General features: G+C 41.8%; 1 protein-coding gene across 1 annotated transcript in view; it reads left to right on the top strand.

Annotated features, from left to right (window-relative positions):
• The first annotated feature begins 621 nt into the window (after positions 1-621).
• The window catches only part of KPNA3 (karyopherin subunit alpha 3), a 96,634-nt gene continuing 71,945 nt past the window's right edge, over positions 622-25,310 (top strand). The window contains exon 1 of the mRNA XM_055244017.2: positions 622-1,240. Within this exon, the coding sequence (XP_055099992.2) occupies positions 1,172-1,240 (69 nt within the window). The 5' untranslated portion in view covers positions 622-1,171. The remainder of the gene's footprint in view (positions 1,241-25,310) is intronic.

Genomic DNA, 25,310 nt, shown 5'->3' with positions numbered 1-25,310 from the left:
TTCCCTCTTTCATTCCTTCGATGCCCCCAGAGGGAGTGGGAGTGCTACACAGGAGAGTCTGCGGACCAGGGCTGGGCTGCTGCCTGAAGGCTAAGATTCTGTGTGGTGGTAGAACAAGAAGTGTTGGGGGCATGTAAATACAGGGACTGCCAGAGTGAAGGCTGCAGAACCGGGCTTGGAAGGATGATGAAGAAACTGGGCGACACTAAAGCGCCAGTTCAACAAGTATTTACTGCGTATCTACGACGTGCTAGGCATTGTTTTGACACTAGAGATTCAGCAGTAATTCGACCAAAGTACCTGCTCTCATTGAGCTGAATTCCCGCGCGGGCAGCTAGGTAACGCATATAAACACTCGTATCACATAGATACACATGTACATGTCAGGTAGAAATAAATGCTATTTATAAAACTGAAGCAGAGCATGGGGAAGAGCGAATGAAGGTGGCTGCTATTTGAGAAGACCCCCAAAAAAGCCAGATTGCGAAGCATCCGCCGTTCCTTTTCTGATCTTCTAGCTACAGGCAGCGAGGTGCGCTCCCAGGAAGCCCCGCCCTCTTCCTCCTGATAGGGCGCAAGGTGCCAGGGAAGCTCCCCTGCTCTTCCCCGCCCAGAGGCGGCCTTGTGGGGGCGGAGCTTTGCGCCCAGCAATATGAGAGCGGCGCGCAAAGATCCCGGCATTCTCCTCGTTCTCACTAGGCGTGGAGAATTACTCCAGGCCGATCGTGGCATGCTGGGAACTGTAGTTGACGACCGCCGCCCCGCGCCTGAGGGGCAGTAAAAGCCGCCAGATCCGGCTTCATTTCTGGCACAAAACTTGCAGCACCGAGGGGTTGTGGAGAGCCCTTGCAGGGGAAGAGGGCAGGGTCATTCCGAGAACCAACGCGCACGTACAGCCCGGCGAACGCCCAAGCCGGTCACCGCCCCCGGTCACGTGTCGCCAGCCTCCGCGGGCGCGCGCCGCTCTCAGCACCGTTGCCGCCCCACCCGGCCCGGCAGTCGGCCCGCGCCTCCCCCGGCGCTACTGCCACCTCGCGCTCGGAGGCGTCACGGAACGTGCTCTTCTCTCCCCCTCCCCCCTCCCACTCTCCCCCTCCTCCCCCTCCCGCGCCAAGACTCGCCGCCGCCGCCGCAGTCGCCGGAGTAGCCGCCGCTGGAGCCGCGCGCAGCCATGGCCGAGAACCCCAGCTTGGAGAACCATCGCATCAAGAGCTTCAAGAACAAGGGCCGCGATGTGGAAGTGAGTGTGCTTCCGCGGTCTGGGCCCGCCTGGCCGCGCCGGCCCGGCGACGCGGGGAGGGGCGGGGGGCCGGCGCCGGGCTGGTTCTCGCCGGCTTGTGGTCGGCCGGAGTTGGCCGCCGCCTCCCGTCACCGCGGCCCCGGGCTGGGCAGAGCAGGCGGCGAGACGCGGGCCGGGCTGCAGTCACCCTCCGGAGCTGCCGGCGCGGCGACCGGGAAATGCCGGCGTTTTCGGCCCCGTCACGCGGGCGCGGCCTGGTGTCGGCGAGGAGGGGATGTGGAGCTGAGGCGGGGTCCGCGGGCCGGGGCCGCCCGGATGAACGGGGATGCTGCCGCCCCGGCCCGCCGATCGCACAGCCGAGGGGGCGGCCGCTGCTTGCGCCCGCCGCCGGTGCAACCTTCCGCCCGGTGCAGCCCCCTCTGCGCCTCCCGCGCGGCTCACATGGAGCCTCGGCTCTGCCGGTCCGGGCTCCTACCTTCTGCGAGCCGGGCCCAGGCGGGCGGTGGCGGCCCGCAGAGGGGGGTGGGGACTAGCTGGGTAACTGACTTGTTTGAGGGTGATAGATGGGGGAGGGTAGGATGCGCCAGGACCATTTTCTTATATTCCAGTGCTCGTCTTTGGACTAGTCGTGCCGAGCTGTTCCAGCTCATCGTTCTGCAACTGCTCGCATTTGGAGCGAGCCGAAGGTGGACAATAGTTTGCCTTCTATTGTGTTCAGGCTTCGGAAAAGAGATTGTTCCGACCTCCGCTCATAGGACTTGTTTTCTTAATCTTTCTTGGAGTGGGGTGTGCATAGGGTGATAATTTCTTTGACACGTTTTACTAAAATAAATTGGATACATAGGTTCATACGTCCTCTTACATATCTCTTGCTCCAAGCTAGTAGAATTTCCAAGTGGTTGCAAAACTAAACATTCATCGCGGTCACTCGGTTAGTTGCTACTCAGCATGTTGCCATTGTCTCATTAAGGTGACATTAGCAGGTACTATTTGCAAACTCGGCTTATTGAGGCAGCGCTAGAGGTCTCTGCAGCTACTGAAAACAGTAAGTATAATGCACAAACTTCACTGGGACCGTGACCTTTGGATTTGTTAGGGAGAAAATGGTTTTGAGGCCACAGCCTTCTTTTCTAATACTAGGCGACATGATTTGCAGTTTTGTAATTTTTGATAAGCTAGTGTGATTAAGAGGTGTGTGTTTTATCCTGTCTTAAGGAAGGTTGTGGGGTAAATATACCATTCAGTGTTCTATTTTGTAGAGAAACAGACAAACTCAGGCCGTTTTTCAGAGCTACAAAATTAAATACTAGTAGGAAAGAACATAGGGAGATATCCGTGGAATTCTCATTTAAATGAGTCAAATAAAGATCATATATTCTTTCCTGGTCATGGTTAAATACACTTTGTAAGAAATACATCTAAGCGAAAGTAAAACTTGGGAATAGGAACAAGAAATTTTGGAACTGCCTCCTGTTATCGGTCCACTTGATGACAAGTGTTAATTTTGAACTTTTCCCATTAGGAATTTTTCTTGAAGCCTATCCTGTTCCAAATAAAAATTTATTGAAAAATACTCATATTGTTTGTACAGAAAAACCAGTAACATTCTTCCTTCTCTTGGATATTGGTACAGGTTTTTGTTTCATTGTTTACCTCTATTATTGTGTTATGGTGGCTCAGTGATACTTAGTAAGGACTCCTGCACATAATAGGTACACAGCAAATATTTGCTGATGATAAGAATGTAACCCGTGACTTTTAGATGCATGAAAAAGAGCATGGTTGCTAAGCCATTCAGCCTGGTATTGGTCACAACATTACATTTCTTGGGATTCTATAGTGTAACTAAAACATGAAATAGACATTCAAATGGTAGTTCTAATGTGGCAGACACTGTTACGAGCTTCATGATACCTTATTTAATCTGTGTAACAAGTGTATGAGGTGTGGCATTATCCCCACTTTACATGAGTAAAGTTTTTTTTTTTTTTTTTTTTTTTTGAGACAGAGTCTTGCTCTGTCGCCCAGGCTGGAGTGCAGTGGCGTGACCTCGGCTCGCTGCAAGCTCCGCCTCCCGGGTTCACGCCATTCTCCTTTCTCAGCCTCCCGAGTAGCTGGGACTACAGGCACTCACCACCACGCCCGGCTAATTTTTTTTTGTATTTTTGGTAGAGACGAGGTTTCGCCGTGTTAGCCAGGATGGTCTCGATTTCCTGACCTTGTCATCCGCCCGTCTCGGTCTCCCAAAGTGCTGGGATTACAGGCGTGAGCCACCGCGACGGAGTCTTGCTCCTTTACCCAGGTTGGAGTGCTCAGGCACTCATAGCTCAGCTGCAAGCTCAAACTCCTAGGCTCAAGGAATCTTGCCACCATGGCCTCCCAAGTAGCTGGGACTACAGGCGGACACCACCACACCTGGCTAATTTTTTAATCTTTTTTAGAGACGGGGTCTCGCTTTGTTGCCCAAGCTTGTCTTGAACTCCTGGGCTCCAGTGATTCTCCCACCTCGGCCTTCCAAAGTGTTGAAACTACAGATGCTAGCCGTCACACCCAGCTGGAACTTTAGATAAAAAACCTCAGTATGCTTATGTAGCCTGTGCATGTCACTCAGTGGATATGGGTATTATTTATTCACTAATTGTCTATTGGGTATCTGTCAATGTTAGGTCTTGGGGATAAGGAATAAGATGCAGTCTGTACCTCAAGGAGTTTACAGTCCAGTGGGGGTGATAATTACAATGCAGAACAATTGTTACAGTGTAGTATTCTGAAAATGCATGCCAAAAAACTACTTGGAGGTGAGCAGAAAGGGAAGATACTCTGGTTAATTTCTAATGGTTGAATGGGAGTGAGCTGATTGTGAAGGATGAAAGAAAGGTGGCCAGGCAAAGGGCGGGAGAAGGCGGGTAGAAGAAAGGGGCATTCCAGACTAGAGGGAACAGTAATTGAAGGGTCCTGAGAGAAATGTAGGAGAGAGACTAAAGGGTAAACGGGTCAAATCTGATGAAGGGCCTTTATTGGGGATTTAGGCATATCTAAGAGTAGATAACCATGCTTAGTCTTGTCCATTAGAAACATAGTACAACTTAGCTCTGTAACTGAGTAGTTGTGGTTATCAGGCTGTTCCAAAACAGTGAGATGCACTTTGATAAGCTATGATGCCTATTTTTTCACATACAGGATAGACAAAAGCTAAAACATGTTATAAATTATAGAAGCAGCTGATACACAAGATGTTAGGTGCAAGAATAAGATCCATACTTGTTAAAGAAAATAAAAGGATAGAGTTATGCCAGGGGATTTGAGTAGAGAGAGGGTTGAGGAAGAAAATTTCTTTGTCATTCAATCAAGAGAGACTTTAACAGATCTTGGGAGAGGAAAAAAAAATGAGGTTAGTGACTCTTATAGGAAGTATGTACCAAACTTGAAGGGAGCGTGTTAACTGGTGAATAAATATCCAGGTAAAAAAGAAGTGATTATATTAAAGAGAGGAGACTTCCAGATGGCCTGTGTTGATCCAAGAATATCTCGTGGCAAAGAGTTGCTTGGAAGCTTTTTCTTGATAGGGAGATATGAAGGAATTTATTCCAGAGCAAAGAGGAGATGTAACATGATTAGAGCAATGGAAAGGGTGACAGAGCAGTAATCTCTAGAATTCATTTTAGAGAAATAGTGCTGTTGTCTGGTCTGCAAAGAAGTTTTCCAAAAAATTGAGACTGGGAATGGCTACAACCTGGAATGAGGATTTGATGATGCTGTTCTTCCTCCCTCTTCCCCCTCCTTCACATTCTCTTTGTAAAGATCACGAAGAGCAAGGGAGTAAAGGTTATTCTGAGCTTTATAGATGGAGGAAGGGAGGGAGTAATTATCATCACTGATAGAAATTTGGAGCTTGGGTAGGGGATGCATTTTGTAGTAAAAACTAGGAAGTACATATTGAAAGGGAAACATTTCCTTTTACTTGTTCTGGAATGTGCTTTTTTTTTTTTTTTTAAAAAAAAAAAAAAAAAAAACAGGGTCTGGCTCTGTCACCAAGGGTGGAGTGCAGTGGCCCAATCTCGGCTCACTGTAAACTTCGCCTCCTCCCAGGCTCAAGCCGTCCTTCCATCTCAGCCTCTTGAGTAGCTGGGACTACAGGCACATGCCACCACACCCGGCTAATTTTCATGTTTTTTGTAGAGACGGGGTTTCGCCATGTTACCCAGGCTGGTTTCAAACTGCTAGCTCAAGTTATCCTCCTGCCGTGGCCTCTGAAAGCGTTGGGATTAGGGGCATGAGCTACCATGCCCAGTCCTGGAATGTGCATTTTAATACTAGACCTTTTCATGTAAGGCATTGATTCTTAAAAACTTTTTTCCTGTTTTCAAAGATAACTTATAGAAAAGTGTGCAAAACAGAAATGTTCTGTTTAATGAATACTTACAGAACAAATGCTCAGGTAACTGCAATCCAGGTCAACTTCTCATTTTCTTGCTCCTGTATACCTCAGTGGTGTGACATTTTCATTAGTAACAGTAATTAATAATTATTTTAAAAACCTTAACATTTATTGTTTATAGTATACCAGTGCTAAGTACTTTATATAGATTGTCTATTTAATCTTCACAACAGTCCTATATCAAGTAGGTACTATTATTATCCCCATTTACTGCTGAGGCAACTTGAGGCCTACAACCCTTAAGTAAGTGGCCTTAAGTCTTCCATCGGGTGTTAAGTGGCAAAGCCTGGACTTACAATATATCAAAGCTTGATGCTAAGCTGCTGGGTGCAATGGCTCACGCCTGTAATCCCAGCACTTTGGGAGGCTGAGGCAGGTGGATCACCCGAGGCCAGGAGTTCGAGACCAGCCTGGCCGACATGGTGAAACCCCCTCTCTACTAAAAATACAAAAATTAGCCAGGCCTGATGGCTCATGCCTGTAATCCCAGCTACAAGGAAGGCTGAGGTGAGAGAATCACTTGAACCAGGGAGGCGAAGGTTACAGTGAGCCGAGATCATGCCACTGCATTCAAGTCTGGGCGACAGAGTGAAACTTTGTCTCAAAAACAAAGCTTGATGCTAAAGCTAGAACTCTTCCTTACTGTGCTGTACTCCACCGAAGGGAGTCTAAAACTTGACATGTACAAACTACGCCTGAAAGTTAGTGAATGGGGAAAATATCGAAGAAATATTGACTATATCACAGAAATTGCAATTTCTATACTTTAAAACCTTGCAAATAATTTTTGATGAACTTCATTATTAGATTTATTTGCCTTTTTATCTTTTTACTCTTGCAAAGTTTCCTTCTTATCAGCAAGGAGCCAGTTGGTTGGTTTTACCAAAAAATGATAATCCATATCTTTGGGCTTAACACTTAAGCTTTATGTTTTAGTTTCTGATACCAGGGCTAATATATATTTTCTCACCTGCAAAATTCAGTTAGCTCTACCAGACTTGCTTCTGTCTCTCTGTAACCTTCAATGCTAAGTGGCAGTATCTGATTGTCCAAGTTTAAGACTCTATCCTTGACTCCCTTCTCTTCCCCTCCTTCACCCTTCTCTGTATTAGTCATCTGAAGAACCCTCATGTTTGTACCTGTTACCAACCTTGCTTCCTCTGCCCCTAGTTTAGACCCTTATCTTTCTTGCCTGAACAGGTATAATAGTGTACCTAGCTCTTCGCTCTTCTGTGTTCAGTATCTTCTCAGTGTATCTTGTGGATTGATCTTTCTTACATCTTTCTGTGTTACTTTCCTGTTTATGATCCTTCCCATTGACTTCAGGATAAAAGTCCTTAGCACGCCACACATCATTATAAGGCTTTACCTTTTTTACCTCACCTTGCACTTTTCCTTGTATCTCCTTTGTGCTAGCTGTGATAAAGTACTGGAGATGCTTGAGTAACCAGTAGTTTCTTCTTCATGCCTTTGTATATGCTGTTCTGTGTGCCTTCTTTTGGCTGTCTGTTGAGTTGGGGTTCACTCTGGCAACCTATCTCTTCAATGAGACTCCTTCATATATTTCTGGAACACCAAGATTACAATTCTGCCGTACCATGTCATTATAGTTAAAAACCAAAAACAAAAAAAAACTTTAAAAGTTCTCCATGAGCCTTTCCTGACTTATAGCATACTTGGTACTATCAGTCCCTATTCTTTTCCTCCTCTCTAGTGTTTTCCTAGGTGAATTTTCCTTCACCTATTTGGGATAAATTGCTGTGATGTACAACAAATTCTGTTTGTATAGCTATTAAAGTATTTGGGCTCTGTTGAGAAGCTCAGTGAGAATAGATACCTTGGATGTAACTTGAAACACATGAAACTTAATGAGAAGAGAGACTAGATGATATACCTGAAAAAAGTCTACATTTGGGAATGAAGGGTTCATTATTATTCTAAGACATTAATTTTCTTTTGGTGTTGACTCCATGGCATTGATACTGTTGCCTAGCCCTCCTTGAACAGTGTGTTCTCCTATAATGTATTTCTGTAACATGAACTCACTCATGCTTGAATGGTAAATAAAAGAATGTTAAGGCAAAGTTCATATTGGTTCATATGTGACTTTTAGTATTACATTAATGTTTAGCACTCTTAAATAACAGTTGAACATAAAGTACAGAAACAGTTGAACGGATCAAGCCCAGGAGTATGCATATTGGCCATGCACCCATGTTCTGCCTCTTGGCTCTGTTTAACCATATGCAGTGTCTAAAGGTGCTTACGACCATCTATCCTGTGCATTTCCCTCTTTCTTCCTAAGTTTGGAGAGTGTAAAGTGTTTCAGGAATCTATATGCCGTATAGCAGACAAACTTTTTTTTTTTCTTGAGTTCACTAATGGGGCATATACTGCTTCTTGGTTCTCTTGGAGTACTCTTTTTTAGTCAGCTTTGGTAAGTCTTCTTCCTACCCTTTGAATGTAGAAGGCATGGCTTGGGATTCTGTCTACGATTCTTTTATCTATAGACTTTTTCTTGCTCATATCAGCAGCTCCCTTGGCTTTAATCATCATTTCAGTTGCAGGGACTTAAATTTCATAAAATCATCTGCTGGAAATTATTCACATGAGCATCTTTTTAGCTTCTCAAGCTCAAAGTGTTTAAAGCCATGTTCTGCCTTTGTTTTTTCTTTTTTCTGTTTATGGCATCATCACCCTCACTGTGACCTGAATTTGAAACTTGAGAGGCTTCTTGGACTTCTTTCTCCTCTTCCACATTCAGTCAGATGCCAGTTATGTAGCTCGAATCTCTGTGCTGTCTGTGGATTTTGGCCCTGCCTCTATATTCTGCTGCCTCTAGCCTACTTTAGGCCTTATTACCTGTCACCTTCCTGTTTAAAAACTATCTCCAAAGTGGTGTTCTTCCTCTAGTTTATGAGATTTTTCAGTGAGCCTGATGCCTGATTATTTCTCCAGATTCAGTCTTCCTCCCCCACCCCCTTAAGCCCTAGCAACACTGAACTTCTTATATGCTTATACATAATCTGGAATCCCGCCTGCCCCTCCTCGCCAGTGCTATTTCTATTCTCAGGGCCATCTTGCTGACTGGAATATCCTTCTCTGCCTCCTGTTGCCTGGCTAATTCCTACCACTTTTAAATACTCAACTCTGGGTAGGTACCATTCTTTGCTCCTGGAAGAAGTCTGAGTGTATCTTTCTTGTTGCAATTATGATAATGTATTTTAATTAGATTTTATTTTTCCTACTAGATTGTGAGCTTTTTGAGGGCACAGACTATGTATCTTCATTGCCTACCACTTAGTACAGTGGCTAGAACCAAGCAAGCACTAAAATATTCCTTGAATAAATACATCCTAGGCACCGCAGACACAATAATTTTTCTCATGTGTATTTTTGAACTGAAACGTTTACTCTTTTAGTGCCTTTTCCTACTGCTTCCCAAATCAACTCCAAGCTTTTTATTATGACAGGTGAAGTTCTGGGAGATTAAGGCATATACATAGTGAATGAATTAGTGATTAAGGCTAATTTGTATGGCTAAGTAACATTCCATTATATGTATATACCACATTTTGTTTACCCATTCATCTAGAGATGAATACTTGGATTGTTTCCAAGTTTGTTGTCTCCCAACCATTTAAAAATGCCACTAATTTGTTCAGGTCAGTTTTCTTATATTAAATTGCACTATATGAAGTTGCCTTTTTCCAGGTTTGTAACAACAGCCAAGTATTGGCAATTTCATATTTAGCCTAATAGACTGTCCTAATTACTGGGTTTGTCTGTTTCCTTCTGGTGGTGCTTAACTGGTTCCTCTTATGTTTTATTTTTATTTTTTTACCACCCTTCGGATTTTTTGTAATCTGGAAGTTTTTTGTTTTTTTTTTTTTAATTTAAAACTTTATTTATGAGACAAAATCTTGCTGTTACCTGGGCTGGAGTGCAGTGACACAATCATGGCTCAAGCGATCCTCCTGCCTCAGCATCTTGAGTAGTTAGGACTACAGCTGCACACCACCATGTCCAGCTTATTTACTTTTTGTAGTGATGGGGTCTTGCTGTGTTGCCCAGGCTGGTCTTGAACTCCTGGCCTCAAGCAGTCCTCCCTCCTCAATCTCCCAAAATGCTGGGATTATAGCCATGAGCCACTGAGCCCAGTCTAAACTGGAAGTTTGATTTAAAGGCTTGATTAGCTTCAGGTTAAGCTTCTATTTATTTATTTAAACTTCAGTTGGTGATGGTGTGTACTTTAGAATATATCTCAGTAATGATAATAAGATTGGTCATAGGGTTCAGGTGATAAAGAACAAATAGTTTAATGCCATGAATGTGAAAGTTACTTAACAGTTTGTGAAGTGAATTTTAGTTATTTGGGTGAAATGGGACATGAAATGGATGACCTTTCAAGAAGTGGAAAAAAAAGTAACTTCTTGGTATCCAGTAAAGGAGTTACAAAGTAGATTTCAAGAACTTCTAACTTCAGAGTCAGTAGGATTTTCTTTCTATGACTGACACCACTCCTCAGCTGACCTTTTGTTTAGTTAGCATACGGTTTGGCTGTACAGTTGGCCCTTTGTAACCTGTGGATTCGTAGGGCTGACTGTACTGTGCCATTTTATAGAAGAGATTTGAGCATCTGCAGATTTTAGTATCTTCGGGGGAGGGAGCATCTGGAGCCAACCCCCCCGAGGATACAGAGGGAGGACTATATTCTCATTTTCAAGTGGAGGTGAAGGAATATTAAAAGTATAGGAGGATGTAGCTATCCTTTCTTGCAGTTTTGCTATTAAAAATTTTGTTACAGCATAGCCAACATCAGCAGTTAAAATGTGGTAAAATAAATCATGACTATATTTACTTGGAATTAATCATTCTTGGTTTTCTGGGTTACGGAGGTTGTATACATACTAGATTTTACTTTATTTTGACACTTGCCTTAAATAGAATATAATTTAGTTGTTTTCTTGGTTCTTGAGAATCACCATTATGCATATGGATATTTGGTTTTGCTTTTACATAAGTGATGCCTTCAGGTTGTTAACAGAATTTTGTTCTTGATTTTTATGCTTGTGGAGTTTTTGCTCTTCTTAATTTTTTTGGCCTGTCCTTCCCTTGCTTTTAGTCTATCAGCTTTCTTTTGATACTGTCAGCATATTTACTTGTGGTAGCCCCTATGTTTCTTTTTATTTGATGCTTTACATATTCTAGTGACTTGGGAAACAGATTTATTAAACATTTATTTAGGTTTTTTTTTCTTTGAGACAGGGTCTTGCTCTGTCACCCGGGCTGGAGTACAGTGGCACAATCACGGCTCACTATATCCTTAACTTCCCAGGCTCGAGTGATCCTCTCAAGTAGCTGGACAGGTGCACACCACCACACCCAGCTAATTTTTTTATTTTTTGTGGAGACAGGGTTTCGCCATGTTGCCCAAGCTGGTCTCAAACTCTTGGGCTCAAGTGATTTACCTACCTCAGCCTCCCAAAGTGCTGGGATTACAGGCATGAGCCACCATGCCCGGCCTATTTAGTATTTTCTACATGCTATGTAGACATCATTAGGTGCCAAAGATTATAAATATGAAAGTATTCCGTGATCTGCCAAGCTCTGCCTACAATAGATGCTTCACTGGAGTTTGGGGGCCATCTGTGCCAACCCAAAAGAAAGTCCCACTCCAGCCTCCAAGGGAATAGGAGGCATGCACTAATAATATAAAAAATCAATTATTAAATGATATTTTCCACCTAAAGTGCTTAGTGCAGTGGCTGATACATGGTGTTCAATGTGCATAGCTGTTATAATTAATATTAACTCTTGTTTAATCATTCAACCCAAAATTGATAAATGCTCCGTGGTTTCCCAGGCACTTGCCTCTGCGTTATCTCATTCAGTCTCCACATCGGCACTCAGGAGGCTGGCAGGGGGTGGTGGGTCATATCCCTATTTTGTAGATTCCCCCTGAAGGGACGTGCCAGGCTCAGGGTCACAGCTGCAGATCTCACCTGGCTTCTCCCTCTGGGCTGTGCCTGTGCCACAGCTTGGACTCACCCCACATATTGCAGAGGCCCAGGTTGAGCTAGGACCCTTTAAGAGCCCTGAGGCTGAGACACAGTGGCGGAGTGTAGGAAGTTCAGTTTAGTGGGAGAGACTGATACTTAAGCATATGGCTAGTATACAGTGTGATAAGTTCTATGATACAGGTAGATAATTTGTAAAGTACTATAAGAGTATAGAAAAAGTGTGACTGAGGCCGGGCGCGGTGGCTCACGCTTGTAATCCCAGCACTTTGGGAGGCTGAGGCAGGCGGATCACGAGGTCAGGAGATCGAGACCACGGTGAAACCCCGTCTCTACTAAAAATACAAAAAAAAAATTAGCCGTGCGTGGTGGCGGGCGCCCGTAGTCCCAGCTACTCGGAGAGGCTGAGGCAGGAGAATGGCGTGAACCCGGGAGGCGGAGCTTGCAGTGAGCCGAGATTGCGCCACTGCACTCCAGCCTGAGCAACACAGCGAGACTCCGTCTCAAAAAAAAAGAAAAAGAAAAAGTGTGACTGTACCTGGGGAAATTAGTAAGGTTACACAGAAGGTCATACTTGAGCTAGGTCTTGAAGGATGAGTTTGCCAACTCAGAAAGAAAAATAGCATGAATAACAGTGACTGTGTCATGGAATCTAAAGGCTTGGCATGTTTAAGCTGCAGCTGATATGAGGGGCATTGTATCCATTCCTCTTGCTTTTGGAAACAGCCTTCTGATTTGGCCTTTGGAAGCTACTTTTCTGCCATTGGCTATCTCATGGTGGGATTTTTAATGTAGGTGCTCCTGCCTCTGGTTCATTAATGTGCCTCACATTTTTCTGGCTAACACAAATTAGGCTAATTTGTCCCTGGCGTTTAAATCTTGAGTGAGCTGATACTGAGACCTAATTGATTCATCCTGACAGAAGTACTGTGAAGGTAACCATCTATTAATTCCTGCCGGCTAGATATGTGGGAGTTGCTTTCATAGGCTTGATTCTTCAGCTTTGTCTTGGTTTTGTGAATTACTCTATATATTCTACGAATAAATTCACTCTTCCCTTTTTTCTTCTTAAATTTACCCAAGTCAGTTTCTGTTGTTTGCAACATAACTCTAAGGTGATCAACTGTCTTGGTTTGCCTGGAGCTGAGGTAGTTCCCAGTGTATAGGACTTTCAGTGTTCAAACAGAGAAAGTCCTGGACAAACCTTAACAAGTTGGTTGCTCTAATTGAAACAGTTTGGGCATAAAGATAATGAGTTCTCGGGATCGAAATGTTGTTCAGATGAAAATATTCAGTATGCAGCTGAAAACAGTGCAAAACTAGCTTGCTTCAGTTATGTCACCCAGCAGCTATTCTAATTCTTTACTAAGTGTGAGGGATAAAACAATGAAAATAATGATAACCAGTAATTGTTGAGCACTTAACTGTGTGTAAGGCACTGTGTTTATATGAATAACCTTAAATAATACTCACAAAGTTTACATTATACAGAGGAAGAAAATGAGTTCTTCATTTCTTCATTTTCTTCTTAATTTGTTAAGAACATACAGTTAGGAAGGGGCAGAACTGGCATTGAGTCCCAGATTTCCAACTTTAAAACTCCATCCCCTTAATAGCCATTTTCCTACTCTACCTCAGGGTTCCTGCTCAAGGAATGTGTAGACTAGTATGCAGATTATGTGAAAGCAAGTAAATATTTCCTGTAATGGAAGTGTGTACCTAGTGGAGCGGGCACATGGGGAAAGAATCACCTGAGTTGGCCTGGGTAAGTCACTGAAGGCTTCATGGAGGTGATTGTGCCTGAGCTGAAAGTAGAAAAATGTGTAGGCATTTATGGTAAATCTTGGGCAAGCCTGGAAGTAAGAGAGAGTGTGATATGTTCTGGGGAACTAAAGTAACTCAGTACTTCTGGCTGGGCGCAGTGGCCTTACACCTGTAATCCCAGCACTTTGGGAGGTTGAGGCAGGTGGATCACCTGAGGTCAGGAGTTTGAGACCAGCCTGGCCAACATGGTGAAACGCTGTCTGTACTAAAAATACAATAATTAGCCGGGTGTGGTGGTGTGCACCTGTAGTCCCAGCTACTCCAGAGGCTGAGGCAGGAGAATCGCTTGAACCTGGGAGGCAGAGGTTGCAGTGAGCTGAGATTGCACCACTGCACTCCAGCCTGGGAGATGGAGTAAGACGCCGTTTTAAAAAAAAAAAAAAAAAGATTTTTTCAATATTCAGATGTGGAGTAATTTGAAATTTGAGTAGGACAGACGAGCTAGGTTGTGAAAAACCTTTTCTCTGGGGAACATTTTAAACAGTGAAATAGATTTGTGCATTTAGAAGCATTGCTTTGGTTATACCATAGGGGATGGATTGGTGAAGACGAGAAGAGAGTTTGGGAGTAACAGAAAACCCTCAAGGTCTCAGATGGGTGGCCTGACTATAGTGTTGGCACTGAGATTGAAAAGCAGAAAAAGTTATTAGGACTAATCTTTTGGCATATTTTACCTTATAGAATAGAGGTTGGCAAAAGCAGCCATAGACTGTAGGCAAACAAATGAGTGTGGTTGTATTCTAATAAAGCTTTATTTATGAAATCAGTTGGTGGTCTAGATTTTGCTCACAGGCCATTCTAGGCTAGTGTGTCCAGTGGTGAAGATTATTAATAGTTCAAGCAATGGCTAGAGTAAGATGATAATATAGGTGAGGGATTGTAGGGGTAAGAAGGAAAGAGGAGCAGGGGAGGAAAGAACCCTGAGGAACCAAATCATATTAGGAGACAAAAATGTTACTGAGGGAGTCTGTAGGAAGCTTAGCAGCAAAATGGTGTATCAGAACTTAGGGAGGAGAGTTTCCTGAAGGAGGGGCAGTAATTGCAGTATCAAATGCTACAGAGAGGAGAGGCATGATGAGACCTTAGGATAAGCCATTCATTGTATTTGCTCTTTGGGGGCCAGTGAGAAGGGAAAACAGAGTGGTGGAGGCTGGAAGCTAGATCATGATGAGCTAAGGAGTGAGTTGGAGTTGTGGTTGTTAGACTAGTTAGAACTTTGATTTAAATATTTGGTAGTCATGGGAGGGAGGTATCACAGGTTAGCTTGAGGAAGAAGTAGGGTTGAAAGAAAGCTGTTCGTTGTTTTTTATTTGTTAAGAAGGGTGGTGTTGACTGTAGGCTAAACTGAAGAAGCCAGAGCAAAAGTGGGTTTTTCCAAGCAGAGCATTGGTTAGAAAAGGAACAAACGACTGAGCCTAAATAGAGTAAGTAGGGAGTTGTTGGGGAAGGGAATAAGAAATGTAAGAGATGTGTGAGATGTGGAGAGATCTTGAAGCAGCCTCAGGTGGAAAGGACTTGAAGTACAGACAGAAATGAGGATGGGTTGCATTAGGGTTAGGGAAACTGGAACAAATTATACTTAGTGGCCTCTATTTTCTTTGACAACGTTATCTATAGAGAATGAACGGTCTAAGAGGTAATACTTGAAGGAAAGGTGTTTCAGGGAAAGCAAAATAGGATTTATATAGGAATGAAGGCCCAGCTGAGGTAAGTACTATATGAGATTGTTATTTTGGTAACAGTAATGAACAATTTTCAGATAATTATATCAGATTTAGCTATGAATGCATTCTGGATTTTAGTTAGAATTGTTAAACCAGGCCGGGCGCGGTGGCTCAAGCCTGTAATCCCAGCACTTTGGGAGGCCGAGGTGGGCGGATCACAAGGTCAGGAGATCGAGACCATCCTGGCTAACACGGTGAAACCCCATCTCTACTAAAAATACAAAAAAAAAATTAGCCGGGCGTGTTGGCAGGCGCCTGTAGTCCCAGCTACTTGGGAGGCTGAGGCAGGAGAATGGCGTGAACCCAGGAGGTGGAGCTTGCAGTGAGCCGAGATCGCGCCACTGCACTCCAGCCAGGGGGACAGAGAAAGACTCCGTCTCAGAAAAAAAAAAAAAAAAAAAAGAATTGTTAAACCAAATTCAAAGTGTAGAAGTCATTCAATTGAATTGTTAAAAAAAAAAATGGAACTAGCAGGAACGTTGGAATTTAATGAGTCCAACTCCTTTTTCACAGATGTGAAAATTTAAGGCATAGAAAAATAATGAATGTTGTCCACTCATCTAGTTGGTAACCAGGTTTTCTGATTTCAGAAAATCAAAAATCACTTGATTTTAATTATGTGTTTTATCATAACACATTTAAAAACAAAAATTCTGGCTGGGCACAGTGGCTCACACCTGTAATCCCGGGACTTAGGGAGACAGAGGAGGGAGGATTGCTTGAGACTAGGAGTTCAAGACCAGCCTAGGGAATATAGTGAGACCTCATCTCTACACAAAATTTAAAAAGTAGGCAAGCATGGTGGTTCACAACTATAGTCCCAGCTTGGTGAGACCTCATCTCTACACAAAATTTAAGAAGTAGGTAAGCGTGGTGGTTCACAACCATAGTCCCAGCTTGGGAGGCTGAGGTGGGAGGATCTCTTCGAGTCCATGAGGTGGAGGCCACAGTGAGCTGAGATTGTACCATCTCAGAAAAAACAACAACAAAAAAACAAAAGCTGTCTTTTATAAAACTTTCAAACATACATAAAAGTAGAGAGAATAATATATTGAACTCCCATGTGGCATTTTAAAACAATTATAATTTATGGTTGTTTGTTTAATTTATATCTTGTTAAAAGAAAGTCCTTAGTCAAATTAAAGAGTTTAACTGAGCAAAGAATGATTCGTGAATAGGGCAGCCTCCTGAGCCGCAGTATGTTCAGAGAGACTCCAGCACAGCCAGGTGGTGGAAGTAGATGTATAGACAGAGGTACAGAAACAGATTGGTTATAGCTTGGCGTTTGCCTTATTTGAACATGGTTTGAACAGTTGGCCCCTTTTGACTGGCCAAAACTTGGTGATTGGCACAAAAGTAGGTTACAGTCTGTTTACACCTCCATTTAGATACATTTATAGTTCACTATGTACAGAGAAACCTTTAGACTGAACTTCAAATATGTAAGGAGACAGCTTTAGACTAAACTTGATTTAACAATCTCTACCCACTTCTACTCTTCCCTGCATTATTTTGAAGTGTCATCTATCAGTATTATGTTTCATCTGCCAAAATTTTAACATGTATGCCTAAAAGGTAAGACGTATGGTAGTTTCAGTGTTTTTTCCCCCTTTTAAAACATAACCCACAATATGGGTTAATGTGGGTTATGTGGGCTAAGCAGGTTGATGTGGGTTAATGTGGGTTATGTGGGCTAAGCAGGTTGATGTGGTTAATTTTTAACTTCCAAAGATGTTTATAAGTTATTATGAGTAGACTTTCTGGAATAAATGTTTCCTCATATTGCAGTATTTTGGAAAGTGATTTTACTAAAAAGTAATACAGGCCAGGCGTGTGGCTCATGCCTGTAATCTCAGCACTTTGAGAGGCCTAGGTGGGAGGACTGCTTGAAGCCAGGAGTTCTAGACCAGCCTGGGCAACAAAGTGAGACCCTACCTCTACCAAAAATACAAAAAAAAAAAAAAAAAAAAATCAGCTGGGTGCATTGTCGTGTGCCTGTAGTCCAAGCTCCTTGCGAGGCTGAGGCACAAGGATTGTTTGACCTGAGGAGGTCAAGGCTTCACCGAGCACTGCACTCCAGCCCACGTGACAGAGTGAGACCCGGTCTCAAAGAAAAAAATAAACAGTGTAACAACTGTTTATGTGGCATTTATATAATATTAGGTATCATAAGTAATCTAGAGATGATTTTAAAGTATGTGGGAGGAGTGCATAGGTTATATGCAAATACTATGCCATTTTATATAAAGGGACTTGTGCATCCTTGGATTTTGGTATTAGGAGGTCCTGGAACCTGTATACTTTCTTTGCATTTCCTGTTTCAGAATCACAAAAGGGGTACAGATCCAACTCTTCAGCATATCTTTGTGGTGTTTACAGAGGGTGTTAAGACAGATACTGTTGTTATTTTTCTTTATGCAAAATGATAATAATAGGGACTGAAAGGTAGAAAGCTGAATAGAGTATGGAGGAAGGTAGCTGAACAGGCATTGAAATAATTAGAGGGATTGGATATTGCATGTGCATTCCTCAACATTTGAATCAGCAAGAAAAAAGGAATTCGGTAGACTGAGAAGAATGATCATGTTGGCTAAGTGTTAGGCTACAGATTGTAGAGATGCATGTATGGGTGGTAGAGAAAAAGTAGAAACTAGCTTTTGTACAGTGTTAACCTCAGCTAGCAGAGAGCAATGGACTATACAGTTAGTATCTTTTTATAAATTTGAACTGACTGTAAATTTGAAACTACTTCCATGACTATATGTATCTTGGTTTTGAAATAATATGTACTTGGGAATGCTTATTGAGGTGCTTTTTTTGTCTTTTTAGATTATGCAGAAATAAATTTTAGTTAACTTTAGCATCTGGTATTTTAAACAAGGGTCAGAAAAACATCGGAAATGGATAGAAGCATTTTTCAATAAATATTTTGGGAATGGTCCTTGTATAACTTAATTTGTGTACTAATTCATATTAAGTATTCACTTATAGTTACTTTTCTATTTATTCTACTTACTAGTAGTTAAAAATTAACTATTTTTTAAAGGGAAGGGGAAGATGAAAATAAAAATTGTGATTCTAAATAAAATCTTAGCATTCAGATAGATTCACAGGTTTTACAGAGAAAACTTATAAGCTGATAATTCCTAGTTAGGATTATCATACTATTTAATGATAAAATGCATATTTTCTCCTGTATAATACGAATAAGTTCTCTTGGCTGGAATCCTTCAATAGGTGTGAAATAATTTAAAATGCTTCCTCACTGCTCTTGGGCAATTTAAAGTTACTGTCAGGGACTATGGCTGGTAACAACAGTGGTTTTCAGTTATCTGTTGAGTTCTGGAAACCTTGTTTTTTGCTTGGAAGAAAGAATTGATACTTGGATGTTAAAGTTCTGTAGGGGTACAGCTGGGTGTGGTAGCTCATGCATGTAATCCCAGCACTTTGGGAGGCTGAGGTGGGTGGATCTCTTGAGGCCAGGAGTTCGAGACCAGCCTGGTCAACATGGCGAAACCCTTGTCTCTACTAAAAATACAAAAAAAAAAAAAAAAAAAAGTTCTATAGGGGCTGGATATTTGCTTATGTTCTCTAAATTTTGTGGATGTGGGGCTAGTGCAAACAAACATTTTTGTGTATCCTGTTGAACTCTTGAAACTTTGGAAAATTTGGGATATTTGAGAGGCTTGGAACTAAATAAATCCAATTTCGGAATACAGAGGGAGAAAGTACATGGGCTGTTGTAGTACAAAAAGCATTGTCACTGAATATGACCCACCCCAAGTCCGATTGAACAAACAGGTTGTACAAACTCTTTTTTCAATATTGTGGAGCAAGAAGGAAATAAAAATGAATGAAACAAGATCCTTGTATTCAAGGGACATATTTAATTTAATAAGGTAAATAATAGCCAAAGGCAACTATAAAACAGAACACGATAGTTTAGTAAGAGTAAAGGAAGTTTGGAAACACAGAGAAAGAATAGGTGTGAATTACAGCCTTAGAGATTTGTGAGGGCTTCTTGGTGGGGATGAACTGGGCCTTGAATGTTTCATGGTTTGATGAAGATATATGAGTTAGAAAAGCAGAGACAAATATTTTTTAAAGCTGGTTTGTTTGTGACAGTGTACAGTCATATGGATGAACTTCTCCCTGGTTTGTCTCAGTGACCCAGGGTATTAGCATGAGAGCCTGTTAAGTCAGTGTTTCCCATCTGGTGCACTGCCCTAGGGGTGGCCACCTGGGGACTTGGGTGGTGGAGCCTATGTAGCCTTGTCCTTTTATCTCAGTATGCTGTATAAATATTTTCTGTGCATGCCATGATATGAAAGTGGTTGGGAAGCACTATTTTAACTTACTAAATATTTCTCTCCTGGTAATAAATTCTTTAGTATATTGTTTAGCATTTGTCAAAAATAGCTAGAATATATTCTTTTTTTTTTTTTTTTTTTTTTTTTTTTTTTTGAGACGGAGTCTCACTCTCTCGTCCAGGCTGGAGTGCAATGGCATGATCTCCGCTCACTGCAACCTCTGCCTCCCAGTTCAAGGGATTCTCCTGCCGCAGCTTCCCAAGGAGCTGGGATTACAGGTGTGTGCCACCATAACTGGCAAATTTTTGTATTTTTAGTAGAGGCAGGGTTTCACCAGTTGGTCAGGCTAGTCTTGAACTCTTGACCTCAGGTAATCCACCTGCCTTGGCCTCCCAAGTGCTGGGATTACAGGCGTGAGCCACCGTGCCTGGCCGAATATTTTCATAATGAGAACACATTCCTAATTAGTTGTATTAGTTACCAGTGCAGGAGTCTTCTGATACATTAGACATAGCTCCATGCAGCAATTAGGGGGCACAGCCAGGTTTATCACTTTCATTCTAAGTTTTTGTATTTGTGAATGTGATGACGTTATGTGAGGACATGATATGCTTGTGGTCATGGCTAAACTTTAAATATAATTTAACCAACATATCCCTCCCTATGCTTTTGTTTTGGTAACAGTAAATATTGGACCTATTTCTGAGAAAACTGTATACTGTTTACAGCAGTGCAGGTTATTAGGGAGGAAGGGATGTTGGGAAGATCTGCTTAAGGTAAAGATAGCCTTGAGAGGAGGTCCAGAGCTCTCTTGTCTAAAAGGCAGAGAAGGGAGAATGAGCAAGAGAGAAACCTAAAGTTTCTGAATTTATAAACCAGAGGAAACCAGGCAGCTGGACATCCAGGCCTAGGTGTTACAGTAGACCCCTAGTTATGACTGCTGCCAGGTGTTGAATTCGAGGTATAACTGTAGATTCTTGGGGCTGTGGCTCATGTGGCTTTAATTAATCTTTTTCTCTTTTTAAAGAATCCATTAATTTATTGAAGTGGAGAAATTGGAGTCTTTGCTGACTTGTATCAAGAAAAATAACTAAGACCTGGTGTGGTGGGTCACACCTGTAATCCTAGCACTTTGGGAGGCTGAGGCAGGGGGATCACTTGAGCCCAGGAGTTTGAGACTAGCCTGGGCAATATGGCAAAATCCCATCCCTTAAAAAAAAGAAAAATCAGCCTGGGTTTAGTGGCAAACACCTGTGGTCCCAGCTACTTGGGAGGTTGAGGTGGGAGGATCACCTGAGCCTGGGAGGTCGAGGCTGCAGCGAGCCCTGATCACACTACTGCACTCCAGACTGGGTGACAGAGCAAGACCTGTCTCAAAAAGATGACTATGAATGGGATAGTATTGGTGCTATAGACTTTCAGAATATGGTTACTTCTTCCTTTCTTTTTTCTTTTGGTGAGGTAGGAGTTATCTGGTGCCTAGAGGTGTTTTAGGAACCTTCAGAAAATATATAACACCTTCCTGCTCTTGTTCAGTTCTTCTGCCTAGTAGACTTCAGCAGTGTGAGTTTGGTTTTATAATTGCTGTAAAGTCATTTTTACATGAACTGCTCACCACTTAGTCCTAATTATCATTGAAACATAAAATGGACAAAACATTAAAATAGGTGTCATGTAAATGTTATTGTAAATTTTATTTATAACACTCTTGAAGGTTTATTAGTTTTTGACTGCTTACAATTTTTTTTAATTACAGAGAATAGTTTATCAGCTGCCCCAAGTGTTGATAAGCAACACAGATCCAAGTGCATAATATGGTATTAATAGGATAAAAAATTAGGACATTGGTAATTATATCATAGAAAAAATAATCTTTGAGGCAGATTAATTTAGAAAGGACTTTAAATAATTTAAGTACTTCTCAGAATAATTAACATTAAAAAATTACAGAAGTAATACACATCAGTATTTAGCTTGATGAGTTTTGACAAATTATTACCTCCTTGTAACCACCATTGCAATCAAAATGTAAATATTTCTGTCTTCCCAAAAGTTCCTCCATATCGCTTTGCAGTAACCCCTTCCTGTCCCTAACCCTTAGGCAAATATTAATCTGCCTTCTTTCATTGATCAGTTTGCCTTTTCCAGAATTTCGTTTAAATGTGATCACAATACATACTTCTTTTGTGTCTGATTTTTTAAAAACTTAATATTAACATAAATATTTTGTGTACGTAAAGTTCATTCTTCTTAATTGCTGACTCATTCATTATATGAATATACCACAACGGTAGGCCATTTACCTACCATTGGCCATTTGAGTTGTTACTAGTTTTTGGCAATTATAAGTAAGACTGCTATGAATATTTGTTTATAAAGCTATGTGTATGTCTTTTGGATCAATACAAGTCTATGTGTTTCTCTGTTGGATCAATACCTAGGAATAGAGTGGCTGGGTCATATAAGTGTGTATTTAACTGTCTTTATTTATTTTGAGACAGAGTCTTGCTTTTGTCACCCAGGCTGAAGTGCAATGGCACGATCTCAGCCCATTGCAGCCTCTGCCTCTTGGGTTCAAGCAATTCTCCTGCCTTAGCCTCCTGAGTAGCTGGGATTACAGATGTGCGCCACCATGCCCTGCTAATTTTGATATTTTTAGTAGAGATGGGGTTTCACCACGTTGGCCAGGCTGGTCTGGAACTCCTGACCTCAGGTGATCCACCCGCCTCGGCCTCCCAAAGTGATGGGTTACAGGTGTGAGCCACTGTGCCCAGCCCAACAGTATTTAGAAACTTTGAAATTCTTTTCCAAGGTGGTTGTACTATTTTAAATTCACCAACAGTGCGAGAATTCTAATTGTTCCACATCCTCACCAATACTTTGTTTTGCCAGTCTTTTAAATTTTCATTTTACCAAGTGTATAGAGATGTCTTATTATGGCTTTATTTTGCATTCTTCACGTTCTCTTGATGAAGTTGAAGAGCATCTGAAAAATCCACAGCTTACATCATATTAATCATGTAAATGTAAAGCTTTCCGCCTAAGATCAGGAATAAGACAACCATATTCATTGTTCTTCCTATTCAGTATTGTACCAGATTTTCTAGCCAACACAATTAGGCAAGAAAACAAAATGAAAGATAACCAGGTTGGAAAACAAGAATTAAAACTCTTTATTTGCAAATGATATGATCTTCTGGATAGAAAATTCTAAAGAACTCACTTAAAAACTATTTTTTTTTTTTTTTTTTTTTTTTTTTTTTGAGACGGAGTCTCGCTCTGTGGCCCAGGCTGGAGTGCAGTGGCGCAATCTCGGCTCACTGCAAGCTCCGCCTCCTGGGTTCACGCCATTCTCCTGCCTCAGCCTCTCCGAGTAGCTGGGACTACAGGCGCCCGCCACCACGCCCGGCTAATTTTTTTTTTGTATTTTTAGTAGAGACGGGGTTTCACTGTGGTCTTGATCTCCTGACCTCGTGATCCGCCCGCCTCGGCCTCCCAAAGTGCTGGGATTACAAGCGTGAGCCACCGCGCCCGGCTTAAAAACTATTAGAGCTAATAAATGATTTCAACAAGGTTGCTGGATACAAGATCAGTATATAAAATCAATTGTATTTTAGTATACCAGCAATGGGCAATCAAAAATTAAAACAGGCCAGGTGTGGTGGCTCATGCCTATACTCCCCAAAATTTGGGAGGCTGAGACAGGTGGGTTGTCTGAGCCCAGGAATTCAAGACCAGCCTGGGCAACATGGCTAGATCCCATCACTACAAAAAAACTATCAAAATTAGCTAGGTCTGATGGTGTGTACCTGTAGTCCCGGCTACTCTAGAGGCTAAGGTGGGAGGATCACTTGAGCTTGGGAAGTCAAGACTGCAGTGAACTGTAATTGTGTTACTACAATGAGCAATAGAGCCTCCAGTCTGGGTGAGACTGTATAAGCAACAGAGTGAGACCCTGTCTCAAAAATAAATAAAATCAAAAATTTGAAAGGCTGGGTGTGGTAGCACATGCCTGTAGTCCCAGTGACTTGGGGGCAGAGGAGGGAGCCTTGAGCTGGAGAGGTTGAGGCTGCAGTGAACGGTGATTGCGCCACTGCACTGCAGTGGGGGTGACAGAGTGAGACCCCGTCTTAAAAAACAAAATAACAATTTTGTTACAACAGCATTACAAAGAATAAAATGCTTAGGAATAAATTCAGCGAAAGCGTAAGACTTTTTTTTCTTTATCAGGAATTCATTGCTTACTGAAAGTTTAAGACTTGTACGCTGAAAACTACAACTTCATTGAAAGAAAGATCTAAAGTAAATGGAAATATATTTCATGTTCATGGATTGGAAGAGTTATTGTTAAGCTGCAGTATTCTCCAAATGACCTAAGAGATTCAATGCAATTTCCCATAAAATCCAAGCTGACTTGCCTTTTTTCTTTTTTTCTATTCTTTTCTTTTTTCTTCTTTTTCTCTTCTTCTTCTTCTTCTTTTTTTTGAAATATCAACAAGTCGATTCTGAAATTTGTATGGAATTGCAAGGGACCCTGAATAACCAAAGCAAAACTTGAAAAATAAGAACTAAGTTGAAGGACTCATATTTATATTTAGCAATTTCAGAATTTACAGAACAAGCAAACCTATAGTAATTAAGACTGTGTGATACTGGCATAAGGATAGACATATGGACCAATGGAATAGAATTGAGAGTCCAGAAATAAACTTTCACATTTACCAGTTATATTTTGGGGGGTTTTTTCCTTCTTTTTTTTTTTTGTTAGGTGGGTAGGTCAATTGATTTTCAAAAGGGTGGCAAAACAGTATAACAAGGAAAGAATAATTTTTTTTTTTCAACAAATGGAACAAATGACTATCCACATACAAGAGAAGACTGGACCCTTACCTCACACAGTATGCAAAAACCAACTCAAAGTTGATTAAAGATGTACATGTAAAAACTGCGTAAACTTCTCAGAAGAAAACATCTGTATAGATGTTTGTAACCTTGGCACTGGTTTCATAGTACCACCTTAAAAGCACAAGTGACAAGAGGAAATAATAGGTAAATTGGACTTTATCAAAATTAAAATATTTTGTACTTCAAAATACGCCATCAAGGAAGTAGAAAAGTGGCCAGGCATGGTGGCTCGCTCACACCTGTAATCCCAGCACTTTGGGAGGCCAAGGTGGGAGAATCACCTGAGCCTAGGAGTTTGAGACCAGCCTAAGCAGTGTAGTGAGACCGCGTCTTTATAAAGAATTTAAAAATTTGCCTGGTGTGGTGGTGCACATCTGTAGTCCAAGCTACTTGGGAGGCTGAGGTGGGAGGATCACTGGTGCCCAGGAGGTTGAGGCTGCAGCGAGTGGTAATCACGCCTACCTGGGCATCAGAGTGAGACCCTGTCTCCAAAAAAAAAAAAAAAAAAAAGAGAAAAGCAGCCCACAAATGGGAGGAAAAAAATTGCACATCATACATCCATTAAAGGTACTACTTAACATCCAGAATTTGTAAAGAACTACAGCTGAACAATACAAAGACAGTCTAGTTTAAAAATGGGCAGAGACTTGGACAGTTCCCTGAAGAAGGCATACAAATGACCAACAAACACATGAAAAGGTGCTTAATCTTATTAGGGAAGTGCAAATCAAAAGCAAGAGATATCATTTCACATACACTAAAATGGCTAAAATCAAACAATAGCATTGGGAAGGATAAGTAGAAATTGGAACTCTAATACGCTTCTGGTAGTTTGTGCAGCAACTTTAG

Source organism: Symphalangus syndactylus, chromosome 15, assembly GCF_028878055.3.
Source record: "Symphalangus syndactylus isolate Jambi chromosome 15, NHGRI_mSymSyn1-v2.1_pri, whole genome shotgun sequence".
In the NCBI taxonomy this organism is placed as follows: domain Eukaryota; kingdom Metazoa; phylum Chordata; class Mammalia; order Primates; family Hylobatidae; genus Symphalangus; species Symphalangus syndactylus.
This window is presented reverse-complemented; position numbering and strand designations above follow the sequence as displayed.